The sequence below is a fragment of the Pholis gunnellus genome (genome assembly GCF_910591455.1).
Source record: "Pholis gunnellus genome assembly, chromosome: 4".
Taxonomy (NCBI): domain Eukaryota; kingdom Metazoa; phylum Chordata; class Actinopteri; order Perciformes; family Pholidae; genus Pholis; species Pholis gunnellus.
This window is the reverse complement of record NC_136530.1, coordinates 15,990,429-16,017,165: the sequence shown is the minus strand read 5'-3', so window position 1 is coordinate 16,017,165 and position 26,737 is coordinate 15,990,429. Positions and strand designations below refer to the sequence as shown.

Here is a 26,737-nt window from a genome sequence, read left to right as displayed (position 1 = left end):
CAAGTCAAGGTTTTCTCGTTAAACTGTTGAAATGTAATGAGTTGACAAATATCCAATAGATTGAAAGTCAAACATTGTTTCCCACTGTTTACACAGAAGTTGAGCTTTATGTCGTTTTTTAACATAACACACAATGTTTTTCTGTGCTTTAAAGGTTTTCAGTCATGTGATATTATTCTGGAAAGTTTGATGTTGTTAGAATGTTTTTTAGCATTCTCAGCATCACTCTTCAGGCTTTTTTTTGCCATAAATATTAAAAGATTATTTTTCATAGTCTTACTTTCACAGTTCAAGGTGTTCTGTGATACAAATAACAACCATGCTTTAGCTGCAGATTAACAAATGTATACAGAGAGTAATCAACCGTATAGCTTATGTGAACACGTTTTAAATACAAACGCACAAGGCAGAGTGGAATGATAAATGACATAATCATGATGATTAATTGTAAACTTTTTAAAGCATACAGGTGTTCTAACTGTTTTTTTTTATTGGTAAATTCAGCTCATTTTAACATATATAATCAGATAAGTAACATCTAACTTCTTGCTTTTATATTTTGATTCATGAATGTTAAGTTTTGTCAAAAAAGAGCAAGACGTTCTGTCATTCAGTGAATCCAAACTATCAAAGTCAAATAAATTGAGAGAAGTTATGATCATAAACAAATTAGGACCGTACAACCCACAGTTCTTTTGTATGCATTCAAGACCAAAACAAATGCACCAGCATTTCTCTGCATTCCCCACAAAACGTACAGCTCACATTTTCAAGTTTCCTTAATAAGTACTGACGTAAGATAAAAACCTGTAAAGGCATCTTCTTCACTGAAGTATGAAATAACCCTCTGCCCGTGCGATGTGTTGTGTAGGTACCAGCATGCGGTGGCTAACCCTGGCCTCATCACCTTCACTGGACCGTACCTGGATGTGGGCGGGGCGGGCTACGTTGTCACCATCAGCCACACCATCCATGCCTCCAGGTAAGAAGACGAAGGTGTATTTTTACCCCAGTAAACCCACAAAAAAACATCCCACAAGTATTTTCCAGAACAAGTATCTGTTTAAGGAAAAATGTATAATGAGATTAGTCATTAGCTACTGACTTACTTGGTCCGATATGACCAGTAGCTGAAGGTGGATGATGTGAGCTAATGCTAGCAAGCTTAAGATAGATATAGATATATTACTGTAACATTACATTACTTAGTCAGGTCACTGACTATATGACTCTTCTCTCTTTGTGCCACACTGGTTTAGCAAGTCACATATTTACATTTCAGTGGTTTAATCATTCATTTAAAAAAAAGGAAGTCAACAAACATCACCAGGAAACAAGAGAATATTGGGAAATGAAGGAGCTGTTTATCTGCCAATGTCTGGTCGTCATTGTTTAGCTGTCTGGACAGAAACCTTTACAGTCTTGGATTGCTCTCACCGCTGTCAAGAGTGTAACTTTCTTCCAGCCTTTTGGACTATCATTTGCAATGAGGTGATGATATATCTGTCTTTTTTTCCGCATTCTCCAATTGGCCAACAATATCACTTATGTGTACAAGTTCAAGTGTATCAGCTCTGTGCACTAGACATTGCTCGTCAACAGATTCACTGTTGTTATGAGACAAGATCTCATCGTGGTCTGTGAGTCTGTCAGCAGAGCACACTGTCTCTGAAGAGAGGAGATCATTTGAAAGAGACTAAAGGAGACCATTGACCATGTTCGCATCAGGCCTGTAGAATGAGGGACAGAGTAATCCTCAACCAAATGGTCTGGGTTGAGTCACCGTTGTCTTCAAGTGTCTGCTCTTTAAAGTGCCCTCAAGCAAGTCACTGTATTGCAGACATCTCCTTGAGCTCTGGTGCAGAGCAGTAAAGTATTACCCGGTGCTTCAGCCAATTTCTATAGAAGTTGTAGCAGAATGTTTTGGACGCATCCTCTTTGAATTGAAGCCTGTAACTGGCTGAGATTAAAGTGTTTATCTTTCGAGTTCTGCGTGCTTAAAATGCAATTTAGCACCGCAGCACCGCTTCCAGTAGCACAACAGGAACTGTTTACCATGGTCCATGCAAATGTACACATAAACATTCAGTATCAGCTTGTGTGATAAGTCAGGATGAGTTTTTTGAAGACCGGCTCAGTGAGCATAACAATACGCAATTTGTAGTCTGCGTAAACACAGACTTAAAGCGTGTGTGTGTGTGTGTGTGTGTGTGTGTGTGTAATGTATTTTGTGTATGTGTTTAATGTTATGGTCTGTAGAGTAACTGACCATTACTTCTCTCAGCATACTGCTTCACACACAATCGCAGCAAACCATTTAACAGAGCCTGATCTTTATGCTTCTTTTCTGTCTTCTTCTCCTCTGTCTCCTCCTCTCTTTAGCTCTCTGATGGCCCCTGGATATGCATTTGCAGTGATGGGCATAGACTTCACCCTTCGCTACTTCTATAAGGTCCTACTGGACCTGCTGCCCATCTGCAACCAGGACAGGGGCAACAAGATCAGGTAGGAAGAGGATGGATTGGATCTGACTTGTCTTTTCACTTCTTGCAGTTCTTCTTTCTTTTTTCGATTTCCTCTTTTTGCCATGTCCACTGAATTGAGGGTGGCTAAACGTCTGTTTTACCAAGCCGGAATTAAGCTTGCAGAGAGAAGGAGAAGAAAGGGAGGGAAGAAGAGATAAGCTGATTATCACGGCATTCCTGCTGGAGATGTGGCATTGCTGCTGTCTCAGTCCTACATACTTTCGCCAGCTTTTATGTCTCCCTTTTTGTTTTGTTTTCTCTTCACTTCATCCTTTTTCTTCCACCCCCTCTCTCTCTCTCTCTCTCTCTCTCTCTCTCTCTCTCTCTCCCCCTCTCCCTCTCTCTCTCTCCACTTCATGCTCTCTCTGTTGGTGTTCAGGAGCCATATAAAACAGGATTAGCTCAAAGGGATTGTGGGGCGGAGAGTCGCAGTATTTGGCAGAATGTTTAAGGAATGGAGGGAAGTAGAATGGAGCAGTATTCTGCAAGTACAGTTAAGCATTGGGGGGAAAAAGAGGGATCTCAAACGTAGTGGCCAATGAAAAAGTACTTGTATTACTAATCTAAGTTATGTTCTTTAAATTGATCCCCTCCTTTTTTTTGTGTGTACTTTGTAGATGCTTCATAATGGAGGACAGAGGGTACCTGGTCGCTCACCCCACTCTCATTGACCCCAAAGGTCACGCACCTGCAGAGCAACAGCACATCACACACAAGGTGAAGGACCAGGGACTATTGTACAAATGTAAAAATACCAATTAATAATCGCAGTGAGCTTCCTACTCTCCTTCTCTTGTCATGTTTATTCTTCTTTTATTTCCCTTTGTGTCCTCCCGTCTTTTTCTAATGGCAGGAGCCACTGGTGGCCAACGACATCCTGAACCATCCCAACTTTGTCAAGAAAAACCTTTGCAACAGCTTCAGTGACCGCACCGTGCAGCGCTTCTACAAGTTCAACACCAGCATCATGGTAAGTCAGAAAAACACAAGATGACTGGATGTATGAATGGCGGCACAAGAACTCAGAATCAGACAGTCACTGTACTAGCAGACAGGACACAAACACATCAGTATGTGATTATGTGCTAGTATAACACTGCCACCTTGTGGTGATTGAATTTCCTGTATACTATAATCCTCTTAGAAATGCAGTGTGTTTGTGTGTAGTTTGATAGTATATTATTCCAATTTAAGCTCTACAGCTTTAAAGGTACTAAGGTAAGATACCTTTACGAGACATTATTCTTTTTCATTCATGCCCTCTTGTAGATTATCAAGCAGCATATTGAGTATAATTTCACATATTCAAACTATAAGTTTGTCAACCTACCTCATGTCCCTGACTGCATTATCTACTGATGTCTGGTCAATTTTTATGTCCTCTGTTTTTTGTATGGGTAGTTGTGAGAAGGCCTGACCATTTTCTTTTGTATTCTTGTTTCTCAGTGGGACAATTTGATAAAATAAAAACTTTCTTGTCCTGTCTTTGTCATAGGGGGACCTAACCAACCTGGTCCATGGTAGCCATTGTTCCAAGTACCGCCTGACCCGAATCCCCGGCACCAACGCCTTTGCTGGCATCGTCAACGAGACGTGTGACTCTCTGGCGTTCTGCGCCTGCAGCACCGTGGACCGGCTCTGTCTCAACTGCCACAGGTCTGACCTTCTCCCACACACTCATCAGGGACTTACTGTTTGCCTCTCAGGCACCGCGCAGTGTTGCTAACATACAGCGGTACTACATTAATGAGAAATAGATTTGATGTCTGTTCAACAAGATCACAAAACAAACCTCTTGAGTTTAGTGAAGATCCAGATCTGATAAAAAAAAATCAACAAATGAAATGCAGCTTTCTCACTGAACATGTGGCTGTTGTTGTGTTTTTCAGAATGGAGCAGAATGAATGCGAGTGTCCGTGTGAGTGCCCCCTGGAGGTCAATGAGTGCACCGGCAACCTCACCAATGCTGAAAACAGGTCCGTGCAAAACATGTCTGAGCTTCAGTACGTAAATGTGTTATAATGTGTGATATCTCCCCGACATAAAATAACTTTTTTTGAACTTGCTGTCAATAGTATTTTCTACTAATCATTCAGTGTCGCATGTAACATTTGCCAAACTCATTTTTCAGTCCTTGCACACGATAGTAGTGTCTGCAAATGCACACATTGCCAGGCTGCGTCTCTTTTATATTTCCGTTTTCATCATTTGAACAGTGGATATGTTTGGGCTCTGGCAACCGAGTCTTTCTCTCTCATTGTCTCTCTTGTCCTTTCCATCCCAGTCCTGTATCTCTCTCTCTCTCTTGTTTCACCCGTCTACTTTCATCAGTCATCAGCAGCCTCTGACAGCACGTCAATGTTTCAAATGCCAATGCCTCCTTTATTTCAGGGAGACATGCAATTATCATTTTTTTCGCTGTCAGATTTTTCTCCGTGCTTTGTGTCGAGCAGCATTGATGTTTGTCCTTTTAAAAGCTGCTTTGCCTAAATCGACACACTGAAGACTTGGAGGGCTCATGCTGTGATTTCTTTCTTTGTCAAATTTACTGTAGTGTATCTGCTTTCCTGTGTAGTCATGTTTCATTCTGGGATTTGGATGGATGTTGTCAGCTGGATGTTTGTATTTTGACCAGGAATATATGGCGTACCTGCAACTTTTTTTAAAATTTTTAACCTCGTGTGTCTTATGCTTGTGTGTTGTGCAGGAACCCTAGCTGTGAGGTGCATCAGGAGCCAGTCAGTCTGAATATGATTGATCCCAGTCTGCAGGACACGCTGCCCCAGTGCATCAACACTCGCTGTAGCCAGAGATACACCAGCAGGTACACACTATACTACACTTATGTGCGGAACATATTAACCGTTATAATGAATAAACCAATGCATGTATGAAGTATATACCAACACACTCTTTCACGGCCATATACCAACAGACACATACAACAGAGACTATGTGAGTTTCACGCTGTATTTAAAATAAATGTTATCGTTACACGTCAACAGCACAGTGCCACCTAGTGGTAAAGAATGGGAAGTGTGACTCATCTCTTTCTAATGGACTCAAATCTTGTAGGTTTTTGTTCATATATTAAACTGCTGAAATTATCTTTTGTTGTGGAAAGATTATTTACCACTTCATCCCTTCTCTAAAAAAAAAACTACTTTAAGTGTTTGCCCCTCAAGAGTCTTATTTCTATCTCTGTTTCAGTGACTGTTTCGGCGTCCTGGACTGTGAGTGGTGCATGGTGGACAGTGATGGTAAAACTCATCTCGACAAGCCGTACTGTGCCCTTCAGAAGGAATGTTTCGGGGGCATCGTCGGCGCCAAGAGTCCCTATGCGGATGGCCTGGGACTCCTAGGTGAGGGAAATGTGGATATGAATGCTCACTCTAAAGAAATAGATCAACTAGAACCTTTATTTTTTCCGTTAAGGTGCAAAGTGGCCGAGTCATTCAGAGTCTGGTTCCACAGTTATAAGATATTGGTCCTAAATGTACTGTACTGCAGTGGTTGCAGGTAAACCAGGCTGCAAATATGTGTTATGCCGTTGTTGGCTGTAATGACCGAAATAATTATTCCGCTTACTCTCACCCATCGCTGCCTGCCATTATGAATCCTAATTCAATGTCTTCAGGGGGATACCTACTCACCACACGCTTTTACTGGCGCAGGGTTTTCTCCCACATCACTTTTTCATTTTAAAACCCAATACATTTTGTATAAAGCACATTTATATATGAAAATAACTAGCTTTGTAATTTACCATGTAGATATATATTTTGTATTTAATCCGGTGGGCCTCAGAGCCCACTAGATGGCGCTCTGAGGCCCACCAGTGGTTGAGAATAGCTGTAGTAAAAAATCATTTTTTACTTTTGTAGATCACGGATAGTAACCAACATTTCAGATTGACTGAAAATGTTCTGTTGGTTGTTTTTCTTTGGTTCTGTTATCAGTTGTTTCAAAATGAGAATTGTCCGTCTGTCTGCAGTGGAATATTTTTCCTGTGGCATTTCGCACTGATGAGCGAGGAGAAGTGAGAAAATGTCTCAGCATGAGTTCGGGTCGGAGCCAGAGCTGTTTGATATTGGCTTGTTGTGCTTTCACTTCTTCAGCCATCAGAAATCCTTTGTAATTGCTTTAATCAACCTTCTGCCTCTCTCTCTCCCTTTCCTCAGCAGATGAGGAGGTGGCATCTCTGAACATGATCAAGAGCGCCCCTGTGGGTCCAGTCGCTGGGGGAATTATGGGATGCATCATGGTGTTGGTGCTGGCTGTGTATGCATACAGACACCAGATCCACAGGCGTTCGCACCAGCACATGTCCCCGCTGGCAGCACAGGGTAGGACTGATACCAAATACATTCATACAGTTAAAGTGATCGGTCAATCAAATTGAGACATATGACATTTCGTTACCGTGGGCAAATTATACTTGCAGCTTAATTTTCGTTATAGTTGTTTGTATTAAGCTTAACATTTGCGTTCTTCACATACTGGCATTTCTTTAAATACCAAAGGAAATGTTAAAGCAGCCTGATTAACAAGCAGTGTGGCAAGTGCTGCTGGAACTGAACAGCTGACATTAGCATCACGCAGCAGCAGATGCCGCAGCATGATTTGTGTAATTACTCGGTGTTATTGACATGAGGAATCAAACAAAATTACAACCTCATTAAAAATCTTGAGCCCAAGTCAGTTTCAATCTGATAGTTTGGTGAAGAACTTTGGATAGATGGTGGAGCTGCATTATCACAAGGCTTTAGGCTGAGGAATCGGCTCCTGAAGTCGCAGCTTTGTGTGTGTGTGTGTGTGTGTGTGTGTGTGTGTGTGTGTGTGTGTGTGTGTGTGTGTGTGTGTGTGTGTGTGTGTGCTGGGCATGTTCAGCTCATTCTGCAGCCGCAGCTTGTACCAACAACACACACACACACACACACCTTACACGGCAGCTGGATTCTCGCGATGTCACGAGATCACGCAACAATCGCGGGATCATACAACACACAAACGTTTCTGTTTAACAAGCCATCTGCCGGGTCAGATTCTGCCTTCATATGCAGAATCTGAAGGAACGCATTTGGCATGGAAGCGTTCTGGTTTCTGTTCATAGGCTGAGTAGTATTGACCAATCACGTTCCAGCAGACATTGGCCGAAATGCAATCTCGGAACCCACCAGTTTGTCTGACGATAATTTATATTTTTTCATTGCTTTCAAATTAGCTTGTAAAACTGGCTTCTTGAGACACAATCTGGTCGTACACGTCATCTTTAAACTCCAACTCCTGTCTCGCATCTCATAATAATCGGAGTGTAAACAACGAGCAGCACAAAGAAAAGGAAGTCTTGACCCGGGCTTCACTGGATGAATATAGCCCCTCGCCCCCAGAGGCTCATCCGTCCTCAGACTGAGAGCCGATGGGTTCTGAGATTGGGTTTAAAGTAACTTGCCGTGCAGCATGTGCACACACCCCCCAAACTGAGCCCCCTTGAACACATACACTTGTGGCTAATATCCCCACGTACACAAGTTATTCTCACCGTACAGATAACAACTCAATCTAAAACTAACTGGAGGAAGAAACCCTGTTCAAATATAATTCCTACTTGTAATACTTGTAATATTCCAATACATCCATTGGAATAGTATTATTTATCTCTATTTTTCTTATTCTCTTCCCCTTTACCTCCATGTTGCTCTAGAAATGTCAGTGAGAATGTCCAACCTGGATAACGAGAGAGATGAGAGGGATGAGGACATCCATGAGGACAGAGGAATCAGTAAGTATTGTTTGATACCCCATTGATATCTAAACTACACATGATACAGAACATTTAAATATAGGGTTTGAGTACATAAGATGAAATACATACAGTATTCTTTTTTGTTTGACAGTGCAGGTATTGTTTTACTAAACAGGGCCTTTGTGTTGACCTGTGTGTTCTCTTCACTTTCAGTCAGTAACACTCGATTCATCGCTGCGGTGATCGAGCGGCACACTCACACGCCTGAACGGAGACGGAGGTACTGGGGTCGATCCGGGACAGAGAGTGACCACGGTAAGACAAATAATTTATCTCTCACCGCGTAGATACAAAAAAAACACAAATGTGATGACACTCAAACCCACTGTGTGTTTGAGCTGTATTATGTCCTACAGTACATCAGCATTAAAGTAAAGAGGAACTGAATAGGCTGAATCTAAAAATGCCAGAAATTGTGTGTCAAAGCAAAACTATTTATACACTTTGTGTTCCTCATTAGTAATTTCGTGGCTCTCTGTAGGTTGAGAACTGCTGCCACTCATGAGATTATGAAATCCTTTCTCACCTGACTAAATATACTTTAAAATGCCTGTTGGTCAAGCTGAGGTCACCACTGTTGTTGAGGAAGTCTATATTAAGCGGCAACTTGGTGAAAACAAGAAGCTCCAACAATATCTTTGGCCATTGTTTTGTAGAAAATTCACTGTTTCTGGAGAACGAATTATTCATTTGTTACAAAACTGACCCATCTTGCACAAGTTCGGCTGAAATGTTGCCCTAGGCAGCATAAGCATAGATATATTATCTGCGAATTTAAAACTATAATGTCAAAACAACCACGTTGGCTCACCCGAAGACACCAGTTCTGCAACAAAAAGAGGAGACGGATTCAACCATCTAATAAGGGAGCTTTCTGAACGCATCTAGCTGTGGAGGAGACCCTCGGGGCAGAGAGTGTACATATCCCACCTGGTGTGAGAAAGCCTCAGGATCCCTAAGAAAGAGCTGGAAGATGTGGGAAGAAGTCTTAAGTTACCTTCCGTAACCTTCTGCCACAGTGACTCAGGCCCAGAGACGAGACAGAACGTGAAATAAAGTTTATTTTCTCATTCATAAATGTAGCGACACCGTCAAAAATCAAATTTGGGGCTTCGGTATCATCTTTTTTTTTCAAATGATTGTTACAGCACAGTCTCCAACCCAGAGTTAGCGCTCAGTTCTTTGGCGGTGGTTCAGCTCCTGGCTTGTTCTTTTCATTACATCACAGCTCAGAACCTCGTTTTCTCTCGTCTCCAGCTCTGGGAGAGTTGCTCATGTTTCGCTGTAAGTCTGACACTTTGTGAGCGTGGATGGACAGTTTTCTCCCACATGGGCTCTCACCACCTACATATGGCATCACTCCACTTCCTGGCAGTGAGTGCCTCCAATACTTGTTGCATAACTGATGATGACGAGGAGGAATCTGAAGAGAAGAGAGTGGGCTAAAGTGAAACAAAGACGAGTAAGAGCTTGTCAGCTGCTTGTTACAGTATGGATGTTCAACCAGAGAGCATTGAGCGATGTGAGGGGAAAAAAGATTTTTAGTTCATCTTCAGTGACTCTAGTTGTGTTTTCTGTATTTCACCTCTCCTGCATAACATAGATATTTTTCTAAAATGCAGATTAATTCAACCTAATCTTAAATATCCCAAAAGGTTATTTCATATAACTAAATCTTTTGAAGGACTGTTTTGAGGAAGAGGTGCAGAATAAATCAATGTTTTTAATCCGGAAGCTCATTCATGAAGGACGTCTGAATTCTCTTTCACACGTTGTAAGAGAAGCAAACGCAGTGATTCATACGTGCTAATAGAAAGAGCGTTCTGCGGAGAAGACCACATCACATGTTGCATAACTGAAAATGGGAATGGCAAAAAAAAAAGAAAATGGTGGACAAGTGGAGAGATGTACAGATGCAAACATGATGAAAGAGGGGAAATAAGAGTGAAATGAAAGGGCAAGAGGACAGGGACAGAGGAGGAGGAGGAAGAAGAGTTTGAAATAATGGAAAGAGGGGGTGTTAGTCCGTCAGGGATTAGAACAAATTCATTATTACCAAGTAGACGTGTCAAAGTTGCTGCTCCTCTCTGCTTGGGCAAAGGTGCCCTCCTACCACAATCCACTCACTCATAATGCTGAAGGGTATGATAACACACACACACACACACACACACACACACACACACAGGCTCCATGCAGATCACTGAAAGATCAGAGCATTAAATCTGTCGAGTAAGTGACGCACACATACAGAGTGCTGTTTGGCAGAGCTGCAATATTAGCATACAGGCGATGGCTAAAACTACCCATTTAATAATGAATAGCTTGCATGCATACAGATAATCACAAACTTTCATCTTTAAATACCGGCAAACTAGTCAATGTGTCATTCAGTTTGTTACTCAAAAACCTTTTGACTATCCAGGATTGATTTTCAGGATTTAGACTTGAGACTCTTCATCTAAAAGTAAAAAAGAAACTAAAATAACATGGTCATTGGTCTCCCCACATCTTTTGATATTAAGGGGGATTTGCTTTTTCTCACCTGATGCAGCTGGAAAGTGTCCACAGCACACAGCGGTACGCCTTCCTGAAACTGGCTCTTTCATTTTGGAAGTGAGGGATGAACTGTGCTCAAGTTTGCATCTTCCATGTCTGGAACTTCTTTGAAGTCTCCATCCCTGCCTTTTCTTTTGATCCCTCCTTTCCTCTCTCCTTCTCTCTGTCCTTGTCACCTCCTCTGCTCATTCGTCTGTCTCTCCTTTTCTTTGTCAGCTTTCTGCCGTTTGGTATCAAAGCCCAGCTAATCTCCAGAGAATCAGGGAGGGAAACTACGGAGCAGTCTTCTCATCCTGACTCCAATACAGGATTTTTAGGACTCTTCAGTGGGACATCCAGGACATTTACTCCTTTCACATGACGCCTTATCGTGGGGCATACATTACCCTCTACTATAGGACATACACCACAAATAATGACAGGAAGAGTGTAGGAAAAGTAAATGCTACACAACATGGCTAAAAAAACAGATGGCAATGTAAGTCACTTACGACAGAAATGTGATGCCGTCTTTTCCTCTGGGGCCACCATCAGGTCAAAATTGTATGTTTTTACGACCAAATACTGAACCTGGAAAACGGTTGACATTCTCATCAGCCTCCGTGTCACTGTGTTTGGTGCTAATATGCAAACGTTAGCATGTAACGCCAAACTAAGTCGGTGAACATGATAAACAAAGCGTTGTCATTGTGAGCACGTTAGCGTTCTGTTGCATAACTACAGCTGCCAGCATGGCTGTATACTCTTGAGTGTTGTTTATGAATAGTTTGGCTTGGTTCTGTACCAATTGAGCATTTGCTTGATGATCCCCCACAAAGCCCTGAGAAGAATGTTCATCCGATATGTTTACTCAATGGTTTAGATGTTTAACTGGATGGAAAAGGTCGTTGGGAGATAAATTTGACTCAAGGCCACACAAACATGCACGCATGTACCTCAACCCACCGCCTTCTCCCTTCATGCCTCAGTCATTGGAGACCCCACTGACTCACACGCGCACACAAGCTCACAAATCACTCGGTTCCGTATCTCTGGAGGTTTAATGTTTCATCATCCATAATTGCAGTCGTTTTTCTATAAATGTAACAGATTGATGTCGTGCGGCATGTTGCCGGTGCCGCTTCAGAACCTGAAAAATACGGCACTAAAGGAATTAAGGAAAATGGGTTTATTTCCAGATCAACTCCCAAATCATTTTTTTTTTTTATAGTCGGACCATGTGTTTCAGATGGATTTCATGGCCCCGAAGGTGATGAAACCCACTCAACAGATGAAGGGTTGTTATGACGCATATGAGTTCAAGTGAAGAGACGACTGATAAAACAGCCAGCAAGGTTCTCATCAAAATACGATGCTGGAAGAGCTCATGATTAGTAATCTCAGTCGTCACAAACTTGAATTGTGAAGACTAAAATGGTGATTTAGTTCGATCTGTTTACTCATTCTCTGACCCAGTAATCCCTTTTTTCTACGACAACAGTACCGCCCTCCCACTGCTCCACTTACCAATAGATCTTAGCTGCCATGTTGGCTTATGTTCCTATCTCCTCGGGTTAAACGTATGTGCGCAATGTGTTTGACAGTGTCATAAATATGTATGCATCTTTTCTTTTTTTTCCCGAATTGTACGAGAAGGCTGAAAACAAGTAGCAAAAATGCCCTGTGGGGATATTTAGTTGTCAATGCGCCATCATAGAGCTTGTAGTGCTTTCAGAGACGATGTGTGTTTCCGTGTATTCGCATGAATGTTTCTGTGTTGAACGTCTATGACTGGAGGGCGACATTTGTTGAGTAGTTTCTTTTATGGGGTCTTCCCATTTCTGTTCGATGTTCTACAGCTATTCTTACACTATTATGTACAGTAACAGTGAAGTACTTTATATTGGCTTTAACCCCCCCAGCCAGTGCCTGAATAAGGAATCAACAATGTACAGTGCAGAATATGTTACAGTTTACATTTTTTACCAGTAAAAACCTGTAAGGGTTTTGGTTTTGAGACAGATTTTGATCTTCAAATCAAATATTTAATTTTTCGGCAACCAAGGCTTTACAATCGACCCACCAATTACATAGTTTCAAGTTTTAAGTAGAGTGTGTCAAACCTTTGTAGTCTGTTTTTAATGGCATGCAGGGAGCTCCAAATTATATAAAATCATTTTTAGTAATTTAAGATAAGATTAACTTGTCTGTCACTAAGCAACAGAGATTGTCCTCTAACAGGGCTCAACATCAAACAAACAATGCACATTTTAAAAACAACACGTTGAAACAATAAAATAGGACTTAGACTACGGTTGACAGGGTAGAGGTCAGGATATAGAGCCTTACCTGTTAACCTCCCTTTGCCTTATCTGTGTAAGCTCACACGAGAAGCTAACCCCAAAGTTTGAGAAACTCTCTTTTTTTTATTTAGTTTTTTGGGGGGAAAGTGATGTAAGAGTGATGACAAGTCCAGCAATACCAACCTCTGCATGTTTTTGTTTTATTGTCTCCAGGCTACAGCACCATGAGTCCGCAGGAGGACAGCGAGAATCCGCCAGGGAACAACGACCCGCTCTCGGCCGGCGTCGACGTCGGTAACCACGATGACGACCTCGACCTCGACACGCCTCCTCAGACGGCGGCGCTGCTCAGCCACAAGTTTCACCCCTACCGGCACACGCACACACACCACCACCCGCTGCACATGCACACGCACCACCTGCAGGCCGCGGTCACCGTGCACAGCGTGGATGCAGAGTGCTGATCTTCAGCGCTGCAATCGCCCTCCTGCCAGGGACGGAACTTGTTTTTATAAAAAAAACAAAAAACTATTTTTAAAAACATTTGTGCTTGATTAGACGGCACACAGTAGGTACTGTCAGGATGGACGGAGGGAGAGGAAAGCTACAGCTGGACTCACAGTGTCACTGGGCCGCTGGGATCTCTGCCATCAATTGATGATTATTATGGGTATTAGCCTCATGGTGTCATTGTGCCAACATCTCCGTTTCAACCCTTGTTTCCCCACCAACCCAGTCCAACATCTGGCAAGTGTACTCAAGTTTACACACACTAAAAATGACCAGACCTGGGCCAGTACAAATATCCAAATGAGATATTTTGTTGGTTTTCTGGTGGATTTTGTCGTGAGAGCGCACAAAAACGCGGCTTGAGCCCATTAATTGAGAAGAGGACACAACTGGACCCTAAAATCCTTGAGGCAGAAGAGAGGTCTTCATTTCCAAGTGGAAGGCGATAGAAAATACCAGAGGATAATCACATTAACATAGAAATCTAGATGCTGATTGGACCCCTTTTTGCCCCAGGCCTTCAGCCCAGCATCCCCACCAAGCCCACTTGTGGTGAGGGGCTGGAGGGGAACAGAGCCTCTTTATTTGTTAAAACGTCTCAGATGAAGAGTAAAAATACTGTATTTTTACATGGACCAGGATCTAATGCGGGATTCTATTACAACTTTATTCCCCTCACTTCTGCAGATAGACACTCCCCAGTTTGTGTTCTCTGAAAGATATTTGGACATTTTCATGAGTGTCTGTGAACTTCAAAGTGCAACTTTTTTTTTTATTTTTGAAATGACTCACATAAATACAGGAAGAAACACTTAAAAGAGGAAAAGATTATTTTTCTACTATTTATTTAAGAGGTAGATTTTCAATGATAGATTAGTAAGCAGCTGCAGCGAACACGAAACAAGGAAGTAGTCGGGACGAGTGAAACGTAACAACCCAATCTGTAAACAATGCATCATATTTAAAGCTCATTATTTTTGTTTCCCTAAATATCTAACTGATTTAGTTTATTTAGAATTTGAAGTATATCAGACAGTCCAAAAATCTTACATATTTTGAGCTTTTATGTTTCCACCTAATTGAGGGACTCTGGTGCATAATCATCAGAAGCCCATTTGTATTTTATTTCCATTTATCTTTTTACTTTCTCCCCAGAAGTGTATTCTGAGCTATCTCTCCACCAGGATATCTTATTTACCATATAGTGTGTTTAAAAGTGTCTTCTTTAAGCTGGAAACATCATTGGATGTGCAGGGACCTAAAGTCAAAATCAGATTTGCTCATTAAAAAAAAAAAGAAATGAAAATCCAGGTATTTTTCGGTGATTATCGGTTAAAAAAACAAACAAATACACAAGCCTTAAATCACATCCTGTCCATCGGAGTAGTTAGGAGAAAGTGGTATTGGACATATACTTTTCCTTCTGTTTTCTGAAACACTGAGGTCATTGTAAAGTAAGACTTGCTGTGCTGAACATCCTCATTCTGGACATGTCCTCTGTATCAGGAGGCAGAACTCGCTGTGGTCACTGGCCTTTGTAAGCCTCCTGGGGATGGACGAGGGACGAGTGAAACTAACACCAGCAAAACATTCCTGGCTTTAGTCACTGCAGGAGATTTGGTGTGTGAGGATAATTGGGGATCCTCTCAACGGTCCTGAGAGAGACGCTCAGTGACTGAGTGCTGTCCCCTCTATCTGCCTGAGTAGAAAACCCAGTTTAGAAATCTCCCGTTTTAACAGAACTTTTTTTTCCCCCTGAGGCCAAGCTGATGCTACATGTATGTTACGGTTGTGTGCTGGATTTGGTGCAAAGCAAGTTGAATTTCCGGTGATGCCCAAGATGGAGTCTCCATCTCATCAATAAGAGTGAAAGAGGGAGAAATGCTGCTGCTGTTGTTGTTCAGAGGTTACACCCATCTGTCAGCTCCTCTGTGGTTAACCACTCAAAATGTATTTTCTACACGTGTGTGTGTGTGTGTGTGTGTGTGTGTGTGTGTGTGTGTGTGTGTGTGTGTGTGTGTGTGTGTGTGTGTGTGTGTGTGTGTGTGTGTATGAGAGAGTGATTGTGAAGAGAGAATGAGTATCCACCTGGAAGATTTTCATTGAATGCATAATTGTATTTTTTTTCAAAATAGCATTAGAGAATTATAGTTGAAATTATTATGATTGAGAAATCCACTTATTTTTATTCTGATGAAGAGTCACTTGACCCGATCTGTGCTTCGTGGGTTTGATTGTTCAACTGGTCAAAACCAGTGTGACATCCATTTATTCCTATGTGAAAGAAATGTCTATTGTTTTTCAGAGATTCATTATGAAGTGTAAATACAGAATCACAAATAGCTATTAATGTCCTGTACACTCCATTTTTTTATGTTGGTAAGACATGATGTATGCTTCAAATGATGCTCAGATATCGGGGTTTGATATTTTGAATTGTCTGTTCATGGTGTCTCACTATATCTTTGATGCCTTGGATGTTTTTTTAGATTTATTTTTCTTTAGGTCCATATTGGATGGAAGTCAGTTCTTGGAAAAGTTTGTACACACACACTTTTTATGTTTGAGATACTTATAGTTTTTTAAAGTTTTCATCGTGTGTCTTCAAAAATGTTAAAGAAAGCTCATCTCCCCATGAACTTATGTAGATTTGCAAAATAAACGGTACTACATCTTTTCACGGAGTAACAGCCAAATAACAACCCTCTACTGTTCTTTACAGTCGGCTGCTGTGAGCTGCGCTATGGTTCAGTTGCTACTTAAGACTGCCAGCCACATTCATTCAGATATTTGTGTGCGTTTGTCACTTGAGTTGAACATTTAAACACCCAATGTGATGTCATTAAACTTAAATAATTGGACACCTCTGCTAGAGCAGAGATTAAGACACAGTGGTCGTATTTTAGTACACATTCATGTCAAAGTGTTCTTGAACTTGGATGTGTAGTGGGTTATATATTCAACTCAAGGCTTAACTTACAGAAAGGTTTAACATCACGTTTGTGCCATGAGACCATTTACTGTTAGAAGTTTGAGCATATAAACATGTATTTACTGGCAATCATCTTCACAATGTTCAGCATTTCTTTTCATCATTTCTGGGCATATATTTCGATAAGTGTTCATTTCGGGACAAATTCCTTTTTACCAATTTGAGTTTGTTTTTAAAACCCCTCTTTTTTTCCTGGAGAACCGTATTTACCAGCTGTTGTAAACAAATGTGTGTGTGTGTGTGCGTGTGTGTGCGTGTGTGTGTGTGTGTGTGTGTGTGTGTGTGTGTGTGTGTGTGTGTGTGTGTGTGTGTGTGTAGGACACTCGCATTAATTAATGTACTGAAGGAACGTGTACATCAACCCCCCTCATGTATCATATAAAGTTATCAAATTGAGATTTATTGCAATGTGAATGTGATAAAGTCCATTTTTACACTTAAATGATCTCTTTTTTTTTTTTTGTATAGCAAGCTGTGGCTGCTCATTGGAGGTTCAAAGCTCAGTAGTTAGTATCGGGTACAATCTTGCTTTTTTTTCTGCCACGGTGAGAATACAAAATAAATGTATCATGTCTTATGTTCAAAGGTCCAGAGGTTTCTGGCTTAGTAAGGAAACAAATCTAAAAGTTTTGCTGTCTTGGTGAACTTGAGAAAGTCCCCCCAAGTTTGCTTTAGCTCTTGACCCGTACTTCAGAAAATGGGGCATTTCAGAGTAAAATAGTCTTTCAGTCACAATCAGCTCCTAGGCTCACGGGGGGGGGGAGTGTGTGTTTTTCAATGTGTTTCAGTCTGTTGCCTGTGTAGGCCATGCCATTCGTGGATGAATAGTGGTACATGCTGCCTGGAAGACCCGATCAGTTATTTATGATGCCTTTCTGTATATACAGTGTTTCCTGCCAGGGGACCCGGGAAACAACCACATAGAGAGGCAACGTTGTCACAACAATATAACAAGAGGCTGCTTGGGTTTGTTTGGGGGGGGGGTGAGGAGTATGTTATGTTTTAGTGGGTTTTTACTTTTTTTTTGGGGATCAAATCTTTAATTTTCAATACTCAAGGTGATTCAGCATTTACATACATCTGTAATACTGATCAAGGATCATTTTTAAAGACAAGTATACAACCATGGTATTGTTGTTTATCCACGTATATTATATTCATTAACTGCCCTACAATGAGCTCTTTTTGCCCTCACAGTATTTAAAATATCCCTACCCTGGTACCCCCACCCCAGATGGCACATGAGTATGACAACCTCCCCAACAAAACTGAAAAATAGAAAAGTGAAATATATTTATATATACTCCGGTAAAATATTTTAAATGATTTGACATCCCTTTTACATTATATTCATAGTTCTCTTGTTATCGTGAAAAGACCAAAACCAACAATGATGTGACGCGGGGCCACACTGCCTGTAATATAACTGTGTGGTTTGTGGCCAAAATCTTTTATCACGATATTGGTCATTTCAAATCTCGATAACGATATATATCACAATATCGCATGTCTACTAGTTAATTTAATAAATAAATAAATGGTCTACGTGAAGTAACCACATGGTAAAGCCTATTTTTGTATGGAGAAACAGAAGTGGTTGTGCTGCAGGTTTGAGTACTGACATTTGGTTTAAGGTTAACTTATCAACATAACGCACACCCAAATGATATGGAACAACGTTTTTGATGGTGGTTGTGTTTAATAATCTTAATTTGAACTGAAACTGGGAGAATGTTCTTTTTGCATTTCTGCTTTATTTGTTAGTGAGAGACGGGGCGTGCCATTATTATTAAGTGTTATTATATAATGAAAGAGACACCTAGACTGTAGCATATGGGAAAGACTTCAAACCGAGCATCTGTGAATGTGCAAGGTCGGTCTTTGATACTTTCATCTGATCTCATCTTTTGATTTATCACATCTCATTTAAATGAGCTATAGATAGGTGGTGCACTGCCTGTTTAAGACGGGGGGTCATAGAGTGCAGCTAAATAAATAGTTTATCCTTGAGGTGGAAAGTGAAAATAGAGAGGGGCCCGCTGGGCTCTCTGTTTACTAAACATAAACATGGAAGTAGTTCAGCCCTGTTGAGAGCTGAAGGAGCTTTTTCCCCATGTTTTCGTCAGTCTTCCTGTCACCATGTCCCATGAACCTTCCCATCAGTTTCAGCATTCATTCATAGCGCCCAGACGTAGCCCCGTTTCTCTGTTTTCATTGTCGCTCTCCTCTACTCTCCCTCTTTCTCCCGAGCTGTCTGCTTCTCCCTGCCAGGGAATCGCTGTGAATTAGAGCACTGAGCTCGGTGTCCAAGCTCCCTCAGGTCATTTCAGTCAGTCCTCACTCTGCCAAATAGTACAGCAGACATGCACTAGCAGCATATTTCGTGCAGTCCAGAGTCCCAGTTTCCCCAAAACCATCTCAGCAGTATGATCATCTCAAGTCTTGCATGCAAGTCATTTAAAGGATTTTAACGTCTCTTTGACATACTTTCTAAGTGCTTTCATGTGGGTTTTGCTAAAAATATGTGGAAAATCAACACAACTAGAATCTTACAACAACATCTGAGGGAATTCACAACGTTCTGCTCAAAGGTGCACCTCTACAGTGTTACTTCCTTGGCAACTAAATCTAGAAATCTAATCGGAGCCTCTGTATGGACCAAGACATAAAAAAAAAAAGTAAACAGTTGGGTTGAAAACAGGGTTTATTCACATTATATTAGGTGCAACTTTCTCATGACAGATTCACTTGCTGGGCACATGAAAGCTTCCCTGACACACTGGTGAAGATGTATGCTTATGACCACTGTAATTAGGACATGAATTGTGCAGGGACCTCTTGTGCATATTGGCCCTGTAGGTCCAGGTCAGCTGTTTTTAGTAGGTCACACCTCCCGTGATCTCTATGATATGAGAAAGGAAGCTATGCCACTTGACAGCATCTGTGGTAATTTATGAGCACAGAGCACCGGCTCATTAATGCAGGGGAGAGGCTTCAGTCCATTTTTATATCTCCAGACAAGAATGCAGAGTGAGGTGTCCATAATCGCAATGTACAATCATACGGGATACAAACCCATGTGTATGTGCACCGGCAACTCCCACGCGCAATGAACCCCTTTGCATTTAGGGTTCAACCCCCCTCTCCCTCTCCCTCCCCCTCCCATCCCATCCTCACGCCTACTGAGCTGATCCCAGGTGCCTGCTTTGCCCGTTCAGCCACTCTGCCCACCCACGCACTCACACTCTGAGTCCCAGCGAGCAGCGGCGAACGCTTTCCCGCTTTCTTCTCCTCCTCCTCTCTACACCCACCCACTCCAAAAGGCTGTGAATCACTGGCTGACACGCTGAAGCACCAGCAGGGCTCTTGTGTTTTTAGATGGAGAGGGAGTAACATCTCTCTTTCCCTTGGTTTGTGAAGCATAGCCCATTATTATGGGGTTTGACTTGCACATATAGCGCTTTGAGAGATACAGTTTGGGCAACTGTGCGGGGCCGACTGTAGGCTGACATGAGTTAATGCGTGTGCGTGTGTGTGTGTGTGTTAGAGTGTGTCTGTAAGTGTAATATGGCACGCGTTTGTGCCAGTGGGACTGAGAAAACAAATTAATTGTTCTCTCATGGAAACGTTGTTTAGCACTTAGTGAAGTAATTCATGCGTCTCCCAAAATCAGCCTGTGCAAGTGACAGGCAAGTCCTTGCTGTCTTTTCAGAGAACCAGTGCTCAATGATTCATGTCCCCCAATCTGTCGGCAGGCACCGACTATTGTACGTGCTGCAGCTAGATCAAAAACTGACTTCACCTGAATGCCTTTCAAGTGCAGGAAACAATGTCTTTGTTCCAGCTGATTGCACAATTGGACAAAAAAAATGTGTTTTGCACAATGTACAGGATGAATGCTGGTCATGAGCATTTCACACCTTTTGGAAAAAGGACATTAGTTTGTGATTTGTAGCACATGTAATGCTATATGTACTGTATATATGAGGACATGACACTTTTTTTTTCTTCTCCAAAGTATTTCTTTGGTTTTCAGTACACAGAATCAGTATTATTAAGGACGTGACGGAATCTTAACAGAAAAACAGATTGCCAGTGATCACAAGATGTAGCCTGATGTAGGAACCAAATTAAGCCCATTTTTTCTAGTTGAATAAAGTAATAGTTTTTTATTTTATTTAAATGTTCAGAAAATAGGGCTCATTGTAATTTCCCAGACCCTACAAAGAAGTCTTTACATGTTTTTAAAACCCGAATATACGATTATTCAATTTACTATTTGATATAGCAGCAGTTGAGAAGCTGCAAACAGAGAATGTTTGGCATATTTGCTTGAAAAATTAGATGACTGGACTGATTATCAAAATAGTTGAAGATTTATTTTGTGCAGAGCAGTAAATTGAGTCATTGGGTGAGTCGCATCTATTAGCGTTGCACTTGGAAATCCTCTTGAATTAATAATAGAAAAGCCGGTATCATTGCCTTCTGGAGGTAAAATATGTCTTTCATATATAGGATCCATCGTGGTGAAGGAGCATTTGTCACCTTCTGATATGCAGGAAGACACGTGACTTGTTTTTTTTTAGCACATACAATACTGAGTATAGATTCAAGCTGATACACAAAGACGTGTTGAATTCACAGGAAATTAAAAAAACGCAGTTCATCCTCTATTCCTTCTGCTTGGAATGTCATAAAATGCCCTTTTCTTTGGACTCTCCACTCGAGTGGACTGAGCGTAAGCTTGATTGAAGCGTTCATGCAAACTGCCCATGTACAGTCGGTGTGTGTCAGTTCCACTGGTTCAGCCACTTGGCAATAAGAGATCATTTGCACCCACTGACAACTGTGATTGTCTGGACTACGATCTGCCAAGAAGCCCTTCACACAGATGGCGAGAGAGAGAGAGAACATGGAGGCTGGATGATGGAGGTTGATTTCACCGTCTCTTACAGGCCTCGGCATGCTTGTGCTCTAAACATTTCCTTTAGTGGGTTGATGTGTGCAATTGCTGACATGTCTGTGGGCCTACGCGAGTGTGAATGCATCTCATGAGTGTGAGTTTGTGTGCACGTGTCTGTCAGCGACTCATGCAGCCTGCGGAAGCTACATAGGCATTGTGAGGACTCGGCAGGGAGCTCTGTTCCCTTTGTGTTTGCCAGGAGCAGCTTTCCACCCACGGCGGGCAGGCAAGCAGGCTCGGCTGGCTGCTAGTTTGGCATTCACTGGATGACTTGGGTAGAAAGGAGGAGAGGCACGCAGCCATTCATGGTTACATGATGCACATGGGTAACAGGAAAGCCATGGTGGTTTGGAGATAATTCTCCAATGAAGGCCTCGCTCTCTCCCCGTCTTTGACCAAAAGAATAAATGTGTTAATTGTGCTACAGAACAAAAATAATAACTGTGTCTCGACAGAAAAATTCTCGCGAGGTGCAGCCTGACACGCTATAAACCACGTGAGCTGCAAACTGTAGTTACTGCGTTCTACTCAATTTACCTGAATTTATTTTAGCTGCGCATTATCCAATGAAACAAATGAAACAAAACAAAGATGATTGCACAAGTTTAGAGGTGATTATACACATATGTTTATAAGTGACTATTTCATTTCACGGAAAATACACAGTTAGGATCAAAAGAGTTTGATTAAAATAGCTATTTATTTTTTATTTTATACGGGATGTTTTACCTTTCTCTCTTTCACAAACAGACACGCCTCCCACCTGCTCTCTCTCTCTCTCTCTCGCTCTCGCTCTCGCTCTCTCTTTTTCTCTCGGTGTGTCCCTCTGCCTCTCTCTCCTCACACTTTCCCCTCAGCCACTCAAGATGGCGGCAGCCCCATCCATCCAGCCGCCGATCGTCCACTCTTCTCTAGCCGGGGAGAGCGCACTTTCCCCGGAGATGGACAGCCCCCAGGGCCAGCAGCCGGGGGATGAGGAGGCGGCGGCTGCGGCAGCGCAGCCCTCCGACTCGGAGATTAGCCTCCGTGACCTGCCGGACCTGGAGCCGGAGGAGATCGAGAAGAGGCTTGCCAAAACTCGCCAGGAGCTGAGCAACAGGAGGAAAATCCTCATTAAGAACCTGCCGCCTGACACCACGAACCAGGTACACGTTAGTTTGGGGAAAACAATTATGCAAAGTGGCGCGGCTCTCTTTTTTTTAGTTTTTACGCACATCGAGACTTGTTGTGCGTCGGTGGTTTAGTTTGCACTGACCGACGCACTTTCAAAATGTTGGCTACGTTTTTTTTTTTTGTAGTGATCACGAATGGGTTTCTGATGCTGTCTAGTGATCTTAATTTACTCAGTATATGGGCTGATATTTATAATAAACGATATAAAAGCCACATCTTTATGAGGAGCTTGAGCTTTAAAGTTTATTTGAGTGGTTCCCAATGTGACAATGGGATTTCACTAACAGGCTGTTTCCGTTTTCTCTACTGGATTTAAAATGAGCCGGCGTGTCATTAAACACCACAACTTTACTATCCTACTCTCATTATAATGTGAGTGAAGGGATCCCCTCATCTGACATATTTAATTAGGCTTAATTGTTTGGCCACAACAGTTCTCAAACTGTATCGTTGAATTGCAATTTTTTTGCTACACAAATAGTGACATAAACAAACCTTTAATCACTTTACTGATGTTTTGGGATGATCTGAATTGACTTTTAAATATCCTGTGTACACTGTATGGGGGTCGTAAGTTCTGGTGCTTTCCTTGCAACAAGAGGAGAAACTGTGGATGAAGTTTCTAGTCTCTGTCATTCACGTTTACCTCGATATCAATATAAAAATATATTATCCATGCACCCGTTTTAAAGTCAGAAACTGAACACCATTTCCATCTGCCACTACATTATTGAATATTTTCACTGCATCGAGCAGTGCAATGACATGCATATGTGCTTTCTGTTGTGATTCTGCTTTCTTTTTAGCCTTCTTTAAGCATACATTTTAATATTCAACATGTGCAATAACAAACTGACATTTTAATCAGCTCCTTTTGCTGAATTGAACATGTTGCAGACAATAAAACATTGTGCAGTTAAAGTTCTCTCATAAAGTTCTCATCGTTCTCGCCACTTGTGTTTTACAAATGTTTCAAACAACGGTTGCAGTTACACCTACTTAACTAATGTTATGTTTTCTAAAGCATGACGGGTAGAACACATGATTTCTGACTCTACATGTTTACATAATCAGATTCCTTCACGGCAGACCAGTCATTTCATGTTTTATGTTTAATTTACACACAAGAACTTTGGATGCATGTTTGTTGCCAAAGACTCAGAGGGACTTCACTGTTTATAACTTTCAGACCCTTTTGGTGTCTCCTACTCAAATCTGCTACAAAGTGTCGTTCACCACTTGTGTCAGCATGCAAGCCTTCTCGAGGAGCTGATGGTGTGTTCCTTCAGGATTGTAGCACCATACATTCTTGGAAAGAGGCAAACTGCCAGCACTCTGCCTGCTGTTTGTGTGTTAGGCTGCATTTACACCAAATCGGGCGTTGCGACGATTTAACGCAGGTTTGTGTGGGAGAGTCCCTTAAATGGCCCATTTCTGTGACGCCGTGCTGCTCGTATGCCGGGTGCTATCAGGCCTATCAAAACAGTTGGTTTTAAACTGGTGCTCAGATTGAGTGACTACACGTGAGATATAACGTTACACTCAGTTGTGTTTTGGTCATTCATGCTGCCCTTCTTCCCGTGGCCGTCTTCCGGTCTAAACGTGGGTTACATAAATGACCACTGCAGCATGACGTCGAGTTGTGTTTCTCCAAAAATTGGTTAAAACCTTTCTCGCTGCAGGCTGCAGCATTTTTGTTCGGCATCCCCTGCAGTCCCCAGCTTAAATTAACTATCACTTTCGAAATAATGGGTGAACTGCCGTTTTCGCCGCAATGCCTGATTTGGTATGAACGCAGCCTTAAGGCCTTTACACAGCGAGGGGGGATTAATTAGCGTGTCAATATACTTTTTTGAACTGTTTTTTTTGTCATGAGTACTTTGACAAAGAACGTGCATATTCCGTGGCGAAAAGGTAAGGAATGGAACAAGTTTGATTCTCTTAGCTTTCCAACCGCAAATAAGGCATCAACCAATCCTGTTGTGTGGAACACTATACTGTACAACAGCAGGGAGGCTCTGAGTTCGAACCAAGACGGCAAACTCTATTACCCCCGTCAACGTCAAAAGGAAACTCAATAAAATAGCTTTCAGTAGCTTAGGCTGTACAACAATTAACCTCACAGGCTGCCAGACGCTGCTGTGGGTCAGTAGTATCCCGGTAGTTGGTCCTCTGCCTGCGCGAATCTATTCAAACCCTTTTGTTGAAAAAGTGTTGCAAATTTGCATCGCTGCGTTATGAACAGATTTGACGCTTAATATTCGCAGGCGGGTGTTTTACATTTTCGTGTCGTTTTTTTTGTTAAAGGCCAAAGGGCCTTTAATGTGTGTGTGTTTAAGGAGAAAGGAAGGGAGTGTGAAAGAGTCCAACTGCATGGTGTTAATGAGAAACAGAAGGGAGAGAGAGAGGAAAAGGCACTTGGATTAGGTGAAGCAGCAGAACTGGAAATTCTCTCTCTCTCTCTCTCTCTTTCTCCACATTATTCATGGGTCAGAACGAGTGTGATATGTTTAGTGAGTTTGAGCAGAGCCGTCGGAGAGGCCGCATGAAGCCCTGCTGAACTTTCCACATGAATTTATACATTTAAAGGAGTAGTTCACACTCTGACATTATGCGATCTGCGTTGTTGACGGGTAGTGGTACTGTTGAAGCTCAGGCTACATATCTTATGTGTGGAGATATCTCAGCGATCTGGCTGATGGATGATTAACAAAACCCTTTTTAACCACATCACAGCATTTGAAAATATTGTAACCATCCATAACAGAGAGTTCAAGTGTTAATTGCAATGAATGTTATTATGTTATGTTTCTAAACTTACAACAGTTGGTTGGGGCGTAAAAAAAACGATTTGGAAGCTTCACCTGGTGCTCTGGGAAGTCGCTTGGTCCTGTACAGGAATCTAGTTCATAGAGCTGGTGTCGACATTACAGTATCTTGCATAAGGTTATAGATTTATGGCAAAGAAAAGTCCTCGTCACTGTCTTATATAACTTGTCTGATGGACTCGCCCAGCCGACACCATCTCCCATTCCCATCATACCCGCTGCCCCATTAGCCAACACTATGTCGTAGATTGGATATATGCGCGTCTGAGGAGTCGATGGTGCACTGTGTGAAATATATGACCCCGCTGACAGCCCTCATCGCAGAGAGAAGTGGGGGGATGGGAACAACAGAGAGAAGGGAGCGACGGGAAGACAGAAGAGTTGAGTGAGAGGAGAGGAAAGGAAGGAGGGAGGAAAGGAGAATGTCAAGGAAAGAGAACAGAAAGGGGTTGTTAAGAGACAAGCAGGAGAGACATTTGGTTGAAAGGATGGCAGGAATGTGTGTGAAGCATCCGCAAGTGGTTGCGCCGCTTGGTCGTGCACTTCGGAATTTTAGTAACTTGGAGATCTGAGCTTTTCAGACGTGACTGTCATGAATATTCACTGATAAAAGCTCTATTTCATGTCCATTCAACCTTTCTTTATAATGAATGTAATACTCGACTTCTGTCTGTACAGGGCTTGAATAAATGAAATGAAGTAGTCCATGAATATAAGATGTGACTTTACAGTTAGCTCCTCCTCGGCCTTGTGGAGGTTGGTTTATGGCGTTTTGCCGGTTACACTCATCTTCTTGCTTCTTCACAGTGCATGTTGTTTGTATGCCCTTAGCATTTCAGAGAACAATGCAACGAACAGCGCATTGAGCATAAACGCCTTTGTGCATGTTTGGAGCTCACACGCCATCTGTGCATGCTGGCACTACGTTGCCAAGCGTGAGTATAAACAAAGCTTCAATAGGAGCCACTAATGACTCTAATCCTTAACTTTTGATCAAATCAATAGGGCTTGCTGAAATGCTTAATAAAAGTCAACTATTGAATCCAAATCCTTTGGAATCACGTGTGGAACATAATTACTTTAAGGTTTCAACATTTTC

The 26,737-nt window shown here is 41.9% G+C and overlaps 2 protein-coding genes across 3 annotated transcripts in view; both read left to right on the top strand.

Annotated features, from left to right (window-relative positions):
- The window catches only part of cachd1 (cache domain containing 1), a gene marked incomplete at its 5' end in the record, with an annotated part of 75,330 nt that extends 58,227 nt beyond the window's left edge, over positions 1–17,103 (top strand). Inside the window, 12 exons of one of the 2 annotated variants that reach the window (XM_079157253.1) lie at positions 872–982; positions 2,383–2,505; positions 3,143–3,242; positions 3,379–3,495; positions 4,021–4,181; positions 4,415–4,501; positions 5,233–5,349; positions 5,736–5,887; positions 6,710–6,871; positions 8,230–8,307; positions 8,485–8,586; positions 13,386–17,103. In XM_079157253.1, the coding sequence (XP_079013379.1) occupies positions 872–982; positions 2,383–2,505; positions 3,143–3,242; positions 3,379–3,495; positions 4,021–4,181; positions 4,415–4,501; positions 5,233–5,349; positions 5,736–5,887; positions 6,710–6,871; positions 8,230–8,307; positions 8,485–8,586; positions 13,386–13,636 (1,561 nt within the window). In that variant the 3' untranslated portion in view covers positions 13,637–17,103. Of the gene's footprint in view, positions 1–871; positions 983–2,382; positions 2,506–3,142; positions 3,243–3,378; positions 3,496–4,020; positions 4,182–4,414; positions 4,502–5,232; positions 5,350–5,735; positions 5,888–6,706; positions 6,872–8,229; positions 8,308–8,484; positions 8,587–13,385 lie in introns of both variants that reach the window. The other variant, XM_079157254.1, reaches the window with a different exon arrangement.
- A 5,400-nt stretch (positions 17,104–22,503) lies between these two features.
- The window catches only part of raver2 (ribonucleoprotein, PTB-binding 2), a gene marked incomplete at both ends in the record, with an annotated part of 61,775 nt that continues 57,541 nt past the window's right edge, over positions 22,504–26,737 (top strand). Inside the window, one exon of the mRNA XM_079158071.1 lies at positions 22,504–22,782. Within this exon, the coding sequence (XP_079014197.1) occupies positions 22,504–22,782 (279 nt within the window). The remainder of the gene's footprint in view (positions 22,783–26,737) is intronic.